The sequence below is a fragment of the Ochlerotatus camptorhynchus genome, unplaced genomic scaffold (genome assembly GCF_037179485.1).
Source record: "Ochlerotatus camptorhynchus isolate MF236.1 unplaced genomic scaffold, CSIRO-AGI_Acam_v1.1 ptg000457l, whole genome shotgun sequence".
NCBI classification, from domain to species: domain Eukaryota; kingdom Metazoa; phylum Arthropoda; class Insecta; order Diptera; family Culicidae; genus Ochlerotatus; species Ochlerotatus camptorhynchus.
In genome coordinates, this window is record NW_027040943.1 from 344583 (window position 1) to 364159 (window position 19577).

At 37.2% G+C, this 19577-nt stretch overlaps 2 protein-coding genes across 2 annotated transcripts in view; both read right to left on the minus strand.

The window, feature by feature from the left end:
• Nucleotides 1–19577, minus strand: part of mtSSB (mitochondrial single stranded DNA-binding protein) — a 363002-nt gene that overhangs the window by 326324 nt on the left and 17101 nt on the right. The window lies entirely within an intron of this gene.
• LOC135712068 (enolase-phosphatase E1-like) overlaps nt 1–19577 on the minus strand; it is a 45930-nt gene that overhangs the window by 15891 nt on the left and 10462 nt on the right. The window contains exon 2 of the mRNA XM_065235052.1: nt 7575–7730. Coding sequence (XP_065091124.1) covers nt 7575–7730 — 156 coding nt within the window. The remainder of the gene's footprint in view (nt 1–7574; nt 7731–19577) is intronic.

Genomic DNA, 19577 nt, shown 5'->3' on the forward strand with positions numbered 1-19577 from the left:
CGGTGTGTGTTGTTTTTGCAACAACGTCATAACTCGGTCATTAATTTCCCTTCTTAAAATGATCAACACTAGGCAGTTCCAATTTCTGGTAAACTCGTAAAATTTAAGATGCGGTCAACACTCCCTAACCTGGTATTGAAGGGAGTTAGGGAGGATATTCAATTACGGAGATAATTTTTGGAAATATGAAATAATTTGTACCGTACAGCATCATACTCCGGACACATCTAAAAGTTGGTCATCAATGCCTAAAATACTTAACATAGCACGCACCTACATTGTATGCTGATTTTGTAAGTATCGTTATGAATCATTATTACACATTTGTATTAAGTTGGACGCACAATTAGCGTAATATGGATTTAATTAAAAATGAAATCAAGGATGAAATTTCAAAAGGACGTATCTGCTATTAGCTCAAACTTTATGGAGGTTCGCCTATCGTATTGTTAGAATGTGCAAAGCGTTATTTCCATCATCAGTTTATGACGATGGTGCGTGTGAGATGGGCAGGAACTCTGCTCAGTTTACTCTTCAAATGTTGGTTTTATTTAATTTTCATCAGAAATCTCTTGGAATTCTCATGTCATTATCCTATCGATCCCGAATTCTCCTTAAAGATCTCTTCCCAACTCTTTTGGAATTATGTTAAGAATGACCTAGGATTAAAATGTACTTCCTTTCTTCGCTTCAGAAATCCTTGGAGTTCATCTCAGAATTATCTTTGCATTTTGGTCAGAACTTCTTAAACTTTTTTTTTTGCAGAATTTTGTAGGAACCTTCTTTGGTATTAACATTTCAATTCCCTTTAAATTTTACTTAAAATTCCTTCTCAGGATTCCACATAAAGTTCTTTAAATTGTTAACCCTAAGAATTCAGCCATGTCCCAGAGCCATGCAAAATGTTCAGGACACATAGGTAATTATGATGTTTAAACTGGGATCTTGGATTTTTTATGAATCCCGGATTTTGATTTGGATTTTCTCAATCTTAATCGAAGATTTTTATTAGTCACATAGGGGAATTTACGTATTCTCGTCAATCTAAGCAGCGTCCGCACTTCTATTAGCATTTTCTCAGCGTCACGCACATATATGACGTGTCTGTTTGTTTACATTCATCTGCTGCTTGCTTCTCTATGCATTCCAATCGACAGAATTTTTCAAAACGTTTTGAAAGCGTTTTTACAACCCTCCAAACTTCTCAGGTGAGTGTGACTATTGTCGGCAGCCTCTTTTTCTTCGGCAACGTTCCCATTAGAACTGCGTGTTAACCAGCTGTTCTATTATCGGCAACTCGAAATCGACCCCATTTTGTAGTGCGTATGCTTCATTTGAAGAAAAATGTGGCATTACTGGATTGCTCGATCGTACAAATATAATCAGATTGAAGCTGACAAGCTAAACAATCGTTTGGATACATTCAGGGAAGTGGGTTGATGGGAAAACATAGTGAAATTAACGTTTAAATTTTGGTTGCCGAAAACAGTCAATGGGTTGTTACATTCTGGAAATGCTCTCGCAAACGTGGGGCTTTAGGTAGTGATGAAAACGTCGCTAGAACTATTCCACAGCCGCAGTCAGTTTATGAGCAACAGGAGGGACGCACATTTTTGCCTGTGGACTTGGAGACATACTTCAAGTCCCCGCGTACATCGTACGGGCTAGGCAAAAATGTGCGTCCATCTTGTAAACTGTCGCTTTAATGGCCCTTCGCTCATTTTCAACTTCTATTCAATTTTCATACTGCCGTACTCTAACGGAACTATCCACCTACCCTCTTCCAAAGATCATTCTCTAGCTAATAAATCATCACACTGAAGCTTCATGTTAGCATTTCCAACCAACTCAGTCAATGGGTGCCGAAGCCAACATTTACCCTATCTCGAAAAAAAAAATAATCTAAGACTGTAAACAAGTGTCAAGTCTGAGCATCTCGGAATTTTCATAAATCCCAAAATTTATAGTCCATTTATAGTACATACTGGTAAATAAATTTCTTGCTCCGAGGTCTCTATTTTTTTTTTAAATTTAGGCTCAATCTCATTTTCATTAAGTTCAAGATTTCTATTATATTTGTTTAATTCACACTCTTTTTGAATTCAGAGGAATATGGTTGGGAAAACTTTAAGTGAAATCTGAGCATTCCTTTCATGTTAGCTCTGTTAAAATCCAGATGAAAAGCAAGGTGTAACATTAGGGGAATTTCAAGGTAGTTCTGACTATATTCCCAAGGGAATCTTGAGTAGGATTCAAAGGTAATTACAATAGAGTTCTGTTTAAGGGATTTGTAAGGCAAACTACATCGTACAGTATGACCTCGGCTAATCCAGCTCCGACATCACGGTCTCTTATGGAGTTTTTGACGTAGGACTACGTCTGTGATTTCTATATGGGGGGACCACTTTGTGAAAACCGAAAATGGAATATGTAACAAATATGAAAGATTTTGAACGTTAAAAACTCAGTTGCCCCTGGACCTATTTCAATAATTTTATCACCAATCGATTAGAAATATTTCTATGAATTTGTTAAATTTAAGACTTTATCACTATTGAAAATTGCGTGAATGTGAAACTGTTGCTATGATAATTAAAATTATCACAGATTGTCTGCGAAAAGCGATTTCCCTAACACAGATTTCAAAGTTGAATTCCATCCGGTCTTACCAATGTCTTACGATGTTTATTCAATCACCGCGTGGTGAGTGGTGGTGTTCTCCAGTGCACAGCGAAAGGCTGCCTGCAAGCAGCGAACTGCAACCCACATGAGCATCCATAGAGGAGGAAGATGCCGCACCGCTATTGATCGGAATCAGTAGCTCTTCGTGAGTCACTGTGGGCCATCTATGTCAAGCGCGTCATACTGAAGAGTTTACTACTGTTTATAGAGAGAACCCCGCTCAAATTCCTATTCCTATACAAAACACAAGCTCTTGCGAAAGTTAACAAATAACATTTATTATATAAGACCACGTAGCCCTACGTCACCATTGCGTACAACCCTATCGGGCTGTCCCTTGTAGTTTTTTAGATGTTAGGTTGGTAAAATTGATTTGTATGGATTTGAAAGTCTGATTATCGGGTCAACCCCGCTAATCCGGCCATAAATTTGTTGGATTAGCGGGGGAAACTGTACTTATGAGTATAATTCCAAAAGAAGAAGAAGAAACTCAAGGGAATATTGGAAAGAATTCACGGACAATTTCGAGGAATTCTAATAAGTATTCCAAAGGAATTCTAAGGAAAGTTTCAAGGAAATTTCCAACAATGTTTTGAGGTAAACATCAAAGAAATACTTACGAGAGTTTCAAGGCTATTCCTGTAATAATTTTTAAATGTCAAACACGTCATGATTTTTTGTTGTTTTGCTAAGGTGTGACTTTAGAAATTTAAGTTAAATCAACGTTGTTTTCTTCTTTTCTATGACTAAAATAAGCACAGCTGTAAACATACTTAGATTATTTAACAGGAGACTGTATTTTTTTTACTGGATTTTTGAATTGCTGAAAAAGCCGGTAAAAATTAAAATTGCCGTTATCCGTAAGGAATCTAATATATCGACAAATTCAGTGCCGGCGCCGGTGGTGTAGTGGTAAGCGTGACTGCTTTCTAACACCCCGATGGGTCTGGGTTCAATCCCAGCCGAGGTCAGTGGGATTTTTCTGAGGCATAAAAATCTCTGGTTAGTCTTCCTTCGGAAGGGAAGTAAAGCCGTTGGTCCCGGCCCATGTGTGTTTGTGAATGGGGTGCGATATCCTACGCAGGTGTGGAAGCTGCCTTCCTGCACATTCGGTTGCCGTCAATGGATTGGCACTAGATTGCGGAACAGAGACCGACGTTAAATAAAGGAAAAGACAAATTCAGTGTCAACATTTCAAAGGGGCGTAATTGCTTATATAAACAACGATTTTAGCCGTCGATTTCTCGCAAATAAAAGGTCACCGCTTCAAATTAACAATGTTAGCTGGTAGAGGAAGCAAGTAATTAATTTTCATGAGCGAGCTTTTATTCACGAAAAATCGACCGCTAAATCCATTGTTTACAAATGCAATTACCCCCTTTTGAAATGTTGGGACTGAATTGTATGTTCTATAATTAAATGGGTTTAACAGAACTAAGTATGTATAAGTTCGGAATAAATTTTCTCATTTTTTGAATTTACCAAAAATTTTTAAACTTTTCCGCATTGTGCTGACTGGATTAGTGTGTAGATTTGTAGTATGGGAAAATCTACCTAATATTGCTGTTAGTAAAAGTGGACGAGCTACCAGTTACGCCAAACCGACGATCAAATGCATTGTTTATAAAAGCTGATAGGGGAATTTACGTATTCTCGGCAACCTAAGCAGCGACCTTCTTTCTATAGCCTTTTTCTCTAAGGAACGCACACATATGCAGTATTGGTTTGTTTACAATCTTTTGCTGCCAGCTGCTCTAACAATTTCAGTCGAAAGAATTGTCAAAAACTGTTTTGAAACGCTTTTACAAAGCTCCAATCTTCTCTAGTGAGAGCGAGTATTGTCGGCAACCAGTTTTTACTTCGGCAACCGTTCCATTTGAACTGCATGTAAATCTGCTGTTCTATTATCGGCAACTCGAAATCAGCTACATTTTGTAGTGCGTGTGTTTCATTTCAAGAAAACCTTGCTAGATTGCTTTTTCTCAGTGGTAAAAATATAGTCAAATTGAAGCTGAAAGCATAAAGAATCGTTTGCATGCATTCAGCGAAGTTTTTTCGTAAGAAAATCCAGTGAAAATAGTGTTTCAATTTGGGTTGCCGAAAATAGTCTGGCATGCCGAAGCCGTTATTTCTCCTACGTAACTTCGAAAAAGTAATCGAGGTTTCACGAAATTTCTCTAAAATATTCAGCCACTCAACTTAGGGCCAAGAATCCCAAAAATTGTCTACGTACTAATTTGCGTTCGATTGGCGAGGAAAGAACTAAATGCCCCTAATTTGGACTCATACATAAATTCAACAATCGACTAAATTTTCAATAGCGACCAAAAATATTCATTAGTACCGTCCCTAGATGACGCGTTCATCTAGATAAAATTGATATTTAATAGCAAATTTTTAGCGATGGACCAAATAAAAACAATAAAAACAATCTTAGATCAAAAGGCCAACATTAGAGCCATTTCCCCTATGTATTTTAAAATTTACTTCGACAAAAAAAGAGAATACAGTCAACTCTCACAACTATTAAAGTCGCTATATTTATATTTATGGTCTGGCGGATAGAATTTCGATTCATCAAGAAGCGGAACCAATTCATTATATTGGAGGCTAATATTTAAAAAGGTATCATACATTTTTATAAACAAAACCCACTGATGGTGTTGGTTTGCGTAGCTGAGCCTTGAGTCACGAGAAAACGGTTTTGTTCGTAAAAGCTGATATGCTCTTGTCTGTTGTTGATCGTGATATGCTCGATTGGTTTCGCTATTTGCCAGCTCAACCAACTGGTTCCCGAAATTCTATCCGCCAGACTATTAATATAGCGACTCTATCCACAACTCGATATCGAGGTGTAGTAAAAACCATAGAACCATAGTAAAAACGAATTTCGTGGCTTTGGCATTGGAACATATCAGTGCTAACATTTGAAAACGGCGCAAAAGCCATTTGTAAACAAATGGTTTGTGGGCCCTTTACTCGCTACCCGAAGAACGCCCACGCAAACCAACAGCATCGTCAGGAAGGGGAAAATTTCCCCTACCCGATGTTGCTGTTGTGTCGCGTGGGTGTACTTCAAGTAGTGAGTAAAGGGCCCACAAACCATTTGTTTACAAATGGCTTTTGTGCCGTTTTCAAATGTTAGCACTGATATGTAGTGAGGGAAGAACAATAATGTAATAAGACACTTTGAAACTACCGAAGCTAACACGACCACCGCAAAATACGCACTAATAACTAAAAAGTAAGTATTTTTTAGGGAAACTGGGACTACCCATTTATGAGTAATTAAAACTATAAAAATGAGTAGTAATTATTCATTTATGAGTAACAAATTACTCATAAATGGGTACAATGTTGGAGTCCCAGTTTCCATCGAAAATGCTTACTTTGTAAGTCAATATTGAGTCTTTTTATAGTCATTATTGGTTATTTTGCGGTTATCATGTAATGCACCGGAGATCAATTTATAGTCTAGTATGATTTATTGTTTTTGATGATTCCTATAAATGGAGTGGTAAAACGTGCGTAAATAAATCGTTAGTGCCCGTCCGATGATATCGTTCCAAAATTGAGTCGGTTTTCACTCAACATTGAAAAAAAAAACGTGGGCTACTCAAAAACTGAGTAAAATTTTCCTCTGAGTAAGATTCAACGTCGAACAGATTTTTGAGGAAAATTAAAAATAAAAGTTCTCACTTATGAGTAGGATATAGGGTATACGTCCCTAACCTCGGTCTAATATGCAGCCATCGATTACGTTTTTAATCATAACTCATCAATGAATTTACCTGCAAACGATATTCTACTGCTAAATGGTATGCTTAGATATGCTTATCATGTCGTTTGCTATCAGAAACCACGAAAAGTTGAAAAACTTACTTTTTTTAAGACAATAACTCACGAGGGAAATGTATGTAATATGGGTCTATTGTCCCCAAATTGGGTCTATTTATGGATGCAACTTCGTCCTATCTTGTTTGATCCTCAAAAAAACGCTCTTGGTAACGTTTTCTGATGTATTTTTTTTTATCACTATCACTGTTAACTTAATGCTCTTCATTCCTCAAAACATTTCTTAGAGAAAATTTTACGAAAACTACATTAAATCACTCAATTTAAAAATTAAAAATTAAAAATTTCGCTTATCGTCTTTTGACCGCAGAATATCTAAATCAGAACATTGTGATGTTCATTATACAGGTTTGGCAGAAAAAATCTCCCTTCCTGTTCGTTCCTTATCATCCAAATGCAAAACAACATTGTTGACGTTACTCTTATTGCTATATGCTGTCAAATGAATTTCATGGGCCATAGTTAGGAACATAGAAAAGAAATGTGTCCCTAAAGTTGGGTCCATGTTTTACTTGTGAAAACGTTGTTAAACAATTAAAATAAACATAAAATATTCAAACAGCAACTGTAAGTTTTACGTCTAGTGTGTATTATCAGGTAATTCCAATCAATAAATGCCATAATCAGGCCATTTGATGATCGTCAGTCAACCTTCCCATCTTAACCTTATAAGTCATGGCGGCTAAAAACTCCGAACATTGTGATATTCTCAACCAGTTTTATTACTTACGAGAGCTGAAAATGTATTGAAATGTTGTGATATAAATTGATTTGTGTGTGGTACACATTTATCAACCATCAGTGATCAATATTTTCCTTATTTTTTGTGTAATATTCCTTAATTAATTATTTATTTGCGTGATAGGCCGAATGAAAGGACTAGACCCACATTACATACCGTAACCCTACTTGTTTTTTTTTTTCTAATGAGTGAAAACCTACTCAATCTTGAGTCAATCTCATCGGCCGTGTTCAACATAGAATTAACCGCGTGCACAATCCACGACACAGTACACACCATACGACAAAGAACTTACCTCAGAAGGGATGGTCACAACACCTTCGACCTCGGCCTTCTTATCTTCGTCGGCTTGTTCGCGCAGCGCAGCAACCACCGTTTTCGTCGCATCCTCTTTCCAGTGAGTCTTGAGGTATTCCTCAACGTTCTTCAGCGCGTAAGGAAACAGAACATCCTGCAAAGGAGAACAACAATAAAGAAATGAACGTTTTAATTGCATGAAAAGACAAACTAGGTGTACAATATCAACAGGTGCAACTGCATTATTTATACAGTTTACATAATCTACCTTTTTCGGTAGGTATTTTACCATTCAGTATTGTTTGATGGTTCGTAAAGTAAAAATACGAATAGGCGCCATTCTGAAACCGGAAAAGCAACAGTCACAACCGACAACTGTAAACTTATTTACTTATTCGCTACCTTATCGCAACCCGCTCGAACTCCGATGTCGCCGTTTCCTCAATACCATCCCTCGTATTACGCATGCAAGAAAAATGCTCGTTGCTAGGTAAATATGTAAAGCATCACCGTTTTAAAGTTGGTCGCACATTCAACTGTAACGGTATTTAAAATGGAACTTTCAGCACTTGAATCAACAATATCAGTCTCTGCTCTCGGCGATGCGGTTGTGAGGTAGTCCGACCAGCCAGACGGAAAAAAGTGTGCTATACTTCTGGATTCCCGTTTCACTTCTTACGGCTGAACACTTTCGTGACCACTTTCTTTTCCGCATACTACACTCACCACCTTTCAGCGCTACAGCAATATAGCGGTTGAATGTAGGTTCGCATAGGAAAGAATAAATTAACTACTACTGTTACCGGCTGATACATGCGCCATGCCGGCCGGCGTTCTACTTTCAGACTCACGCGTATGCAGAACTCAAACATGTTGATTGTCTAATGCATGGTCATTGCAATCCTTCCGATTAGAGATAACAACAGGACACTAATATTTTTCAATGAATATTTTAAGCTCAAGCATCTTTATCAATATTACCACTTAGAAAGCATCTGTGCAGATTCAAACAAATATTTCAAGTGTCTTAACAGACTTTTTCATCACCACTTCTGCACTCATTTCTCGGTTTCGTACCGATGGAGACGCTTGCAAATTATGATTAAAATTATTCCCAAATTATATCTCTATCAATACAGAAAGAAGGACTGGGACACGACGACAATCGAAAGATTTCCATTTCGACCTGCTTTTTGCATTTGCAGTTGTGTTCTTTTTTTCCTCTGTCTGCTTTCCGTCTTTTACCGGCAGTTTCATCCATATATTAATTTAACGATTTTCGGAAGGGCAGATGTTCCTGGAATTGTGTATACATGAGGGGTTATATGAATGCAAAATTAACGGAAAAAGCAGCTTGGGGTGGTATCCTAGTCTTGAAGTGGTTGCCTAATGGAAAACATACGGATAACTAAAATCGTGCTTGACAATAATGGACGCAGGAAAGGAAAGCGGCTGTTTAATGGTTATATTCAATTAATTTTCCAGTAGTTCAAGATTTCAGCAAAGTGCGCTAAATGGCTAAAAGTGTCTTACGGTAGAGTGTGTTAATTTGAAAATTCCTGTATTAAAATCAATGCTTGACTTATGATTGATTGATGTTTAGTTTCAAGGGTAAAAATTTCATAATGGCGGTCTAGATTCAATTTATTTATTTTATATTAACTTAAATAGGGTTAACTGCCCCATTTCCGGCCTATTAAGCACAACCCGCACTTAGTCCTTCTTAATCTACCGCAGTTTAGCACCAAACGGAATGTTATTATTACTGATGGCTTCCAAATTTATTTACCTTTCTGTACGTACCGTAAGATTTGATAAAGAGAAACCAATCGTTGAGATATTGTCAAAAGTCTAACACTACTTCTTGACGCCAAACTCGACCTACGGATCCTAAGCTCGGCCTAACGCATTGAAACGCCAATGAATTCACTTCGGCCTATCGAATGAAGATAAAAATTGATTCGGTCGGAGCGCTTCTTTCGTTTTTGGGAATAATGGGTGCAAACCTTCATATCGCGCGTTCTCATTGACTTCATTCGGAAGTTTATTAACTAAAGTATCGTACCAAAAGCATAATTGACTTGTTAACTCTGAAATCATGGATTTATTTGAAGTTTTCTGCTCGATAGGCCCAAAATGGGTGATTAGGCCGAAGTAGTTCTCTACCCTACTTTTTTGAGGTCGAAAATTTTATGTTTTCAGATACACTGGAGTCGCTTTTTACGCGGGTGATACGTGCCGCGTAAATTCCGAAATCCGCGTAAAAAGCGACTCCAGTGTATTAGAATTTCTCCGAACAGGAGATTAAGTAGCCTACGGATAAAAATCGATTGTATGACATTCCCCTGAAAGCCATTCCCCAGAATGCCATTTCCCAGAATGAACCATTACCCAGAAAAGATGATGAAATTAGTAATTTTCACTTTTCTTTTTACTATTGATAATACACTATGTTTACTTTTATGGAACTATGTATTTATCAATTCCAAACCATTTTTTAGCTCTTTATAAAATGACAACCTTCAAGTTTTCGAGTACTTCGTTCATCATTTAATAAGTCAAAGGGTCTATTATGCAATCCAATTCAACCAGTCGGAAACTGATAGACCTTATCGAAGAATTGTTCGACCTGAGTTGAAGAATTTCTCGTGATGGATTAAAAAATCGGTGCATGGAACGTTGAACTACCGATTACAAATTTGTAACATTATTCCACTCGTTATTATCCCAAATGGTCATTACCCCGAATCCCTTGCGAAAAGCTATTGATTATATATTTTCCTTATATATTAAAAGAAGGGAATATTCCCTTCTTTATCATACATCCAAAGAATTAATTATTTTCTCTTTTATATATTCAAAGAAAGGAATATTCCCTTCTTTATCGTTTATCTAAAGAATTAATTATTTCCTTTTCTTATATTTTCTAAGAAGGGAATATTCCCTTCTTTATCATATATTTCAAGCATAACTTTTCAAAAGGACGTATGTAACATTGGATAGGAAATTAGAAACATTGGATAGCAATGTCTATATGAGATTATTAAATGCTATTTTTTTAAATCTATGTGTGCTATTAGTTGAATAAATTGATTGCGTTTAAGGGGAGGTTTACTTGGATTTTTTCAAAAAAAATTGATTTTTTTTGCATAAAATGAAAGCTACAAGTGGGTAGAATATGTGGCCAAAAGGATTTTACGATCCGAAACATATTTAGCGAGTTATGGCGCTTTGAGTGAACCTTTGTCATGCGCGCTGAGGGACGCTACAAAAACTTAAAACGCGTTTTTCTCGAAACCATATTTTTTTATAACAACTTAGAGCATAGGGCTTGAACAAATGATCCGATTTACAATCGGAAAATTGCGCTTTGAAGGATACTATTTTTTGTATGGCTTATAAAAAAAATTGTTAGTTACTATTTTTTAAGCAAGGTCAAAGTGAGAAAAAAGGGGTAAAAAAGCACTAAATTTTCAAATGTCCATAATTTGGTCAATTTTTGTCGGATTTCGTTCTAGTTAGGTATAAGCCATAGGGAATATTATCAACTTTAACCACAATAAAAAAAAATTTCATTTCAGTTCACCACCAGAGGGTGTGCACTCGAAGTTCTGCAGCAAAACCTGACTGACACTCCTCCACGCGAGCCGCCATTTTGAGTCGTCATTTTGTTTTTTTACCTTCAAAAAATTTCCAAGTATTCAGGAATAGTGGACAAATATAATTATCGAAACCGGAAGTTCGTATGTCTTTTCATTCTCCTGAGAAAAAATTCCAAAGTTCAACTGTTTTTCAGCCAAATCCAAGTAATCCTCCCCGCAAACACGGACAATACTTTTGATAAAACAAAATCATACACCTTTTATTTGTGTACTACTCACATACACCCTGATTGATTCGTCGGTATCACACCTTGATTGTTACATACACCCTGCATGATTCGTCTATTTGACAGGAGGGTTCAAAGAATTAATGATTTCCTTTTCTTAAATTTTCAAAGAATACAATATTCCCTTCTTTATCATATATTTAACGAATTAATCATGATTAAAAAAAGGAATATTCCCATCTTTATCGTTTATGAAAAGAATTAATCATTTCCTTTTCTTATATTTTCAAAAAAAGGAAAACGCCTTGATCCATTAAGAAGATTTTTTTATATACTCGGAGTGACTATGATAAACAAAAATAGTCAATCTAATACATGGCATACTTTTCTGGGGAATGGTACATTTTGGGGAATGGTTTTATTGGGAATAGTCCGTTCTGGGGAATGGCTTTCGGGGGAATGTTATACAATCATAAAAATCTCCCTAATACAGACTAAAACAATAAAACAATTAAAAATTAAAAAAACTTTCTTTTGAATTTTGATTGCTGCTCATTCGAGGTAATGTAGCACAATCGAAAGCAAGACTCATGTTCAAAATAAGGGGAAACATCCATTATTATTATTTTTATTAGTAGCTGCTCTTTCTTATTCCGTTGAAGTGTCCAGGTGGTAAAATATTAATTTATCGGTATAACTAAATCTTTTCCACATTTATGCGAAATCAATGGGGTAAAGCTTGGAATGGGCGATTTTGAATCGAAAATCGATTTTTTTAGTCGATTACTCATCACTTCGAAATATTAGACATCTGACCTCAAAGAGAAAACTGACATCTTTCTTGTATTGTTCTGTTGATTAAAATTTATTGATGTAATCGGTGAGCAATGAATCGATTATTTAAAATAAAACTTGCCCAGTATTAGGTAGAGCCCAAAATCTGAGTGAAGATAGACATCCGCGAAAATTCCGAAATCCACGTAAAACCAGAATGTATCCACCTATGATGAGGTCTGACCCTTCTTGATCCTGACATTACCCCGAAGCCACTACCCCGAACGCCATAAGCCGAAATAGTACTCTATCTCGAACTCCATTTCCAAAAGCTGTTTATTTTTTTTACTAGTTGTCATGTCTGCATTGTTAGATCCGGAACCATGTTGAATATTGCTACCAGCTGATATGGATGAAACATGTGATAGTCAATTCGCCTAATCATTTTCCTTGGGACAGTTAAGAATCTCCTTCCAATAACTTGATCAGAAAACCAATGAATGGGGATCCCTTATCCACGAAATGTTAGCAACATTTTTGCTAAATGTTGAAACAAATAAAACAGGGAGTTGAAATCTAGACTAACATTTGAAAGGGGCGGAAGAGCCAAAATGTAAACAAACCATATTTTGCCACATATAGAGAGAATAGTTCACAAACTACTCGATAAACACGAAAACGTAGAAGAAAATATCACTTCAAAGCATCTAAAACGTTTCTTCTTACATGGCGTATTTCCAACTTTCAACTCTATGATGCATCTGGTTGTTACGCCTTGCACCAGAACTACGAATTATATCGTTTTAATATGCCAAACGTATTGAGTCTGTAGTATCTAGTCACGCCCGATTCATTTGAAATGCATCCGATTGATAGTTCACGTGTAAATAACGAACAAAAAGAAGACCAAAAAATCTCCGGGCGTAATTCCACTCTCACAAAATTTGCGAACGAAGAGCCAAGGCAAAACAACAAACAAAATATCCCGAGGGTGTACTTCCACGGCGTATCACCAGTGTTGGCAGTTCAAAGGGTGGAAGATCTGGGGGGTAACAACATGTATAAAATTATCAGGGCGTATGATGTTTTCTCCTCGATTTCACGACAAAGAAAACTTTTATTTTTATTTTTTAGTGATGCATGATGATAGATTACACTATTAACTATATGTCAAGCTTATAAAATCATCCAGAAAATGGAAAGTCGTGAAATAGGATTAATTTTTAGGTCATCAAAATTCAGAAGCGATTTTCTCGATATGGTCATTTTGGAATTACGCCCTTTTCAAATGTTAGTCTAGAAATCTTCACTCTCCCCTTCCAAATCGCTTCAATTAGGTGTACTCTCCTGATGGTCTCTCCTCATCCCGATTTTTTTTTTACATATAGGTACTAGGTATTATATAAAGACCCGTTTGCGATTAAGTATTCCCAAAATTTGGATTTATGGTTTTCATGGTTATTTACCCAATTAAATTTTGTTTGGTCATACTTTAAAGAACAGTTGTGCTTGCCGTGAGAGGCGGTCACTGCAAATCATGTACACAATCATATGACAATTTATCGTAACATTATTGAAAAAAATCAGTTGTAACAGAAAACCTATTACCGAAAGCTGAATATTCTTGGAAGTAAATAAACAGCTTTTAAAGAGCAGAACGATCTCATATCAACTGATGCAAGTTACCCCGCAGAGTAACACATAGATGAAAAATGGGAGAATGTCGTTTGGCATAGAAAAATGAGGATGTAATCTTTGCTATCAAATTCGTTCGAAGCATTTTCCTTTGAGCGGCAGATGACGCGATTGTACCTGTCTCATAGCGTTCGTTTAAGAAAATGGAAGAGTTGCCAGTCTTATTGATCTGTTGTCTTCGCTTCTAGCAAGGACTGCAAGATAATTTAGGTACAAATCCCTGCTGCCGAATTGTATTTTGTTTTCTCTGCCTATCTCTCCCTCTGAGCATTTCTACTTTTCACATGTTGTTCTCGGACATGTTGTTACCCCCAAGATTTTCCACCCTTTGAACTGCCATATGTCATATTTGAATGCACCGTAGAAATACACCCTCGGGATTTTTTGTTCGTCGTTCCGCGTTGGTTCATCGTTCGCAAATTTTGTGAGAGTGGAATTACCGAATTACGCCCGGAGATTTTTGGTCTTCTTTATGTTTGTTGTTTACACGTGAAATATCAATCGGATGCATTTCAAATAAATCGGGAGTGACTAGATACTATATAATCAGTACGTTCTGCATATTAAAACAACATAATTCGTAGTTATGGCAGAAGGCCTAACAACCAGATGCATATTTTTTCCTTTATTTAACGTCGGTCTCTGTTCCGCAATCTAGTGCCAATCTCCGACGGACATCGATTGCCATCCATTGACGGCAATCGAGTGTGCAGGAAGGCAGCTACCACAGGAGTGGAACATCGAATCAGAAAGTGGCTCCACTTGTCATTTGCGAACACTAGCGCACCTAGCGGTAGAAGGCATCTTCGGCCTGCAGTTAAGATAGGCAGCATGCTATGATAGTGTGAGTGCACATAGAAAGCCCGTGTGGAACGCTACCACAACACATCGCTCGTTGAGCAGAAAAACGAGCACTTTTTGATTCACCGATTTGTTTGCACTTCCCCTTCTGTTCTGTGCAGCTACCACACATGCGAAGGATATCGCACCCATTCAAATACACATGGGCCGGGACCAACGGCTTTACTTCCCTTCCGAAAGAAGACGTGACCAAAGATTTTTATGCTTCAGAAAAATCCCATCGACCTCGGTTGGGCTTGAACCCAGACCTATTACGATGAGAAAGCAGTCACGATTACCACTACACCACCGGCGCCGGCGTCCCAGATGGATCAGAGTTGAACATTGGAAATACCTAGGGGGAGAGGGGCATAGTGAGCATCCCGCAGTTTGGCTCTGGATCTACAGCTGCATGAAACAAATCAACTGGTAGTAGGTTCAATATCATTATGATATTGATCCTACCACCAACCAATTTGTTCCGAACGGCCGGAAGTCCAAGCTGGTGTACGGGATGATCACTATGCCCCTCTTACCCCTACGCCATGTAAAAGAAAACTTTTTTATTTGAAATTATATTTCTTCTACTTTTTTGTGTTTATTGAGTAGTTTGTTAACTATTTTCTCTCTATATGCGGACAAATATGGTTTGTTTAAATTTTGGCTCTTCCGTCCCTCGAAAAAGTAATCGTGATTTGCTTTAAAATTCATGGTATTGTCATAGAGTCGTACCCGGAACACATTTTCATGTGATTTGAGGTGTCGCATGATGGGTTTTGGTCCAAGTCAGAAAATGGCTACATCCGATGAAGACCGATTATAGACCCACAACCCGTAATTCACCGGAACATGTTCTAGTTTATCTCCGGAACGAATTGACCGATTCCAAAAACATTAACATCGGTGGTGTTGCGTTCAATTTGATTCAGTGGTTGCCCTAAATTTCGCGTGGCGTCAGTTTGAAGTTGTCAGGATTAGGGTTCGGAGGTAGATTTTATACTTGTAACGCACCACGAAAAGGTGATCTACCAGCATTACTGGATTGTGTCAAAATATGTCTTTAAATGTAGGATTAAGTATTTAAGAACTGTCTGAGGCATTTGTTTAAGAATCCAAGACGAAGTCAATAAATTAAAAAAAATCTACTTGAAAATTAATTAATTTTCCCTTGCAGTGGAAGTTTTAGGAATCTCACCAGGAATGAGATATTGATTTCCTCGAATATAAACGTTTTGGCATATTTAAAATTCGTTTAAAGAAAAATTTAAATCAAAGTTCGTAAGCCTTCTAAGGGACGATGGATCATAAACCTTGTGAGCAGCGGCGTTTCCTTAACCTCAATCTTCCTGTGCACCAACTCAGAAAACATACATTTATCAAAATATTGCCTGCAATGGAGTAAAGTAGAAGATTACTAGACTAACATTTGAAAGGGGCGGAAGAGCCAAAATGTAAACAAACCATATTTTGCCATATATAGAGAGAACAGTTTACAAACTACTCGATAAACACGAAAAAGTAGAAGAAAATGTAACTTCAAATTATCAAAAACGTTTCTTCTTACCAACTTTCAACTGTATGATGCATCTGGTTGTTACGCCTTGCACCAGAACTACGAATTATATTGTTTTAATATGCCAAACGTATTGATTCTGTAGTATCTAGTCACGCCCGATTCATTTGAAATGCACCCGATTGATATTTCTCGCGCAACACGAGAAAAGGGCCAATCATTGTTGATCGATTCTCTTCATCGATTTTCTCTTTCGCGAATAACCCGACTGCAAATAAATTTCCCATTCAGTGTGTTGTTTCAGACGCAAGCTAACATCATCTTCTGTCGAACTGTGCTGCGAGCTTAGCAAGAAATTCGTTTATGTTGCCGTGGTAAACCAAAGAGAAACTCGATGAAGAGAATCGATCAACGAGGATAGGCCCTTTTCAAGTGTTACGCGAGATTTCACGTGTAAAAAAAGAACAAAAAGGAAGACCAAAAAAAAAAACTCCGGGCGTAATAATTCCACTCTCACAAAATTTGCGAACGAAGAACCAAGGCGGAACAACAAACAAAAAATCCCGAGGGTGTACTTCCACGGCGTATCACCAGTGTTGGCAGTTCAAAGGGTGTAAGATCCGAGGGTAACAACATGTAAGAAGTAATCGGGCGTATGATGTTTTCTTCTCAATTTCAAGACAAAGAAAACTTTTTTTTTTAGTTTTTAGAGATGCATGATGATAGATTACACTATTAACTATATGTCGAGCTTATTAAATCATCCAGAAAATGGAAAGTTGTGAAATAGGATTAATTTTTAGGTCATCAAAATTCGAAAGCGATTTTCTCGAGTTGGTAATTTTGGAGTTCCGCCCTTTTCAAATGTTAGTCTAGATTAAGTGTATTTTTCAACCGATTCGGAGTATGAATATGGCATTAAATCTGGTTTTGAAAGTTGTGATATATTTTACATCTCGATTAGAGAATATTAACCAGACACATACTGTTTCTTAAAAATTAAAAAAAAAAAAAACAAATGAATGTTAAAAAGAAGACCTCGCTTGAGCAACAACCTTCCAGTCATATCACATAACGCTGCTACCAGCCAAACTTGTGGTCTTGTAACAGAAATTCAAACTGATTATTTTATATTCTTGTTTCACGCACCGCTGGCAATGCAAAGAAAGGATTAAGTATGCACAGACACCAGATATCATCACAACAATCAATTATACGTTCAACGATTTTTGTGAAGGATGCGTTTGGTGGATTTGGTGTAACACTTTCAAATTTTATGATATACAATGCTTTTGATATGGTTTAGCTAAAATTGGATCCCTTTTCACGCGCACCGAAAACGAATAACAGAAATGCGAGTTTCTGGTTGCGATCATTGAACTGAGCAAGAGGAACTCTCAAGAGTAACTCAACTCCATAGTGTGAACTAACCGACCCGCATCGATATATTTCCACGAATGTAAGTAAGCATGAATATTACTCTCTAAAACAAGAAGACCTAAAAGTGCTCATATGTACGTGCCGGTAATGCATGCTGATCGAATTATGCAAAAAAAAAAATCCTTCTCTATGTTTTATTAGGATTTTGCTCATAAAATCTGGGAACCTTTACTAGTTGAATGTAGTGGAAGCCTCTATTCTCTATGAAGTGATCCATTATGCCACCCCGTGGTGGCTTCAACCGCTATGGGTTAACTTTAGCGTGCCAGGAAAAGAACTGCCAAACGCAGGAAGGAAGGAGAAAAACAGGTTCTCTGGAGCGGTCAGTCTATTTATAGAACAGCAGAGCTAACATTGCTGCGGTCGTTGATTCGCTTCGGCGATGCCCTTTTTGATCGCTCTGAAGCTTTGAACCAACACATCGAAACAGTAATGGATTTTTATCAAAAAGCTAGCAATAAAATATAATGCCTAACATAGAATGGGCAATGGATATTGGAGTGTAAGATTGCCTCGAAATAGGTTTTTGCCAGTGGCGTCCCGTAACCTCACTTTTTACCTGTGCACCAATTTTCAAAACCAGATTTAATGTCATATTCATACTCGAATCGGTTGAAAAATACACGTTAATCTTCTCGATATCTATCCATTGCAATCAATATTTTGTTAATTGTTTATGTTTTGAGAGTTGGTGCACAGGTAGATTGAGGTTAAGGAAACGCCACTGGTTTTTGCCATGATGTATGGACATCTAATCTACATTATATTAAAACTCGTGAATACATTTTAATGTGTATGATACACTGCAGATTTCCCTTACAACGTAAACACGACCTGACGTCTGTGCTGAGATCTATATTCAATGTTTAATTTTAATGTTTTCTGATAGCGAATTCGTTTATTATCGAGGTTGGGACAAGTTTCAACCCAGTGCGAAACCGAACCTTTTTTCAGTGCGAACCTCATCCATTTATGTCAAAAACAAAAGAATCGCTCCGACCGAATCCATTTTCCATTATTCATTTTTAACTTCATCCGCACGCCAAAGTGAATTCAACGATGTTTCAATGCGTTAGGACGGAATCAAAATTCGTAGGCCGAGTTTGGATTCAAGAAAGGGTGTTAGATTCTTGACATCTCGAAAGATTGTTACTCCTTAGCAAATCTAACGATATACATGGAATGGTAAATACATTTGGAAAACATCTGTAGTGGAAACATTCCATTTTGTGTAAAGCATCCGCTCGAAAAAGAGTCAAAGTTCGGGTTGTGCTAGGCCCAAAATTAGATCTAAACCCCACATCATATTTAATGAAAGAAAAGGAACATAGAAAATTCCATTCATTGTGCTGTCGTCGGAAATTGGAATGAGATATGAAGAATTTAATAAGCAAAAGAAATGAATGTAGAGATTCAAGAACAGTGGAAGCCGAGAAGGAAGCTGCAGCTATTTCTGCGAAAATCAGCAAAAGAAAGGAATACTCTCTGGGCTAGAATAAGAGATACCAAAAACCAGTTTGAGCACAAATGAAGACGATTAATAAGAGATAATGAAAAATGTCGGCATGTTGAAGCCGCCAGCGGCCTAACAAGCATGGTGGCTGCTACATATGATTATTGTCATGGAGAACCCTGCTCTGCCTGTACCTTCGTTAGTTCGCTGCGGATGTTAATGTCGGGGGGTATCGATTTCAATGCAGGTAGAGAATGAGAAAATTTAGAAAAAATGAAAATGTTCCGTTTGCTTTTTTATAATACACCGATTTGATCACGTGTTCTGATCTGCTAGAGTTAGAACATCCTCATGTTTCTCACGTCTATGATCACACCTTTAATTTTTAATTATGTGGGCCACTTGAAAGCCATTACAGGCTGTTCAAAAATCACGTAAACACCAAGGGATCTGCACA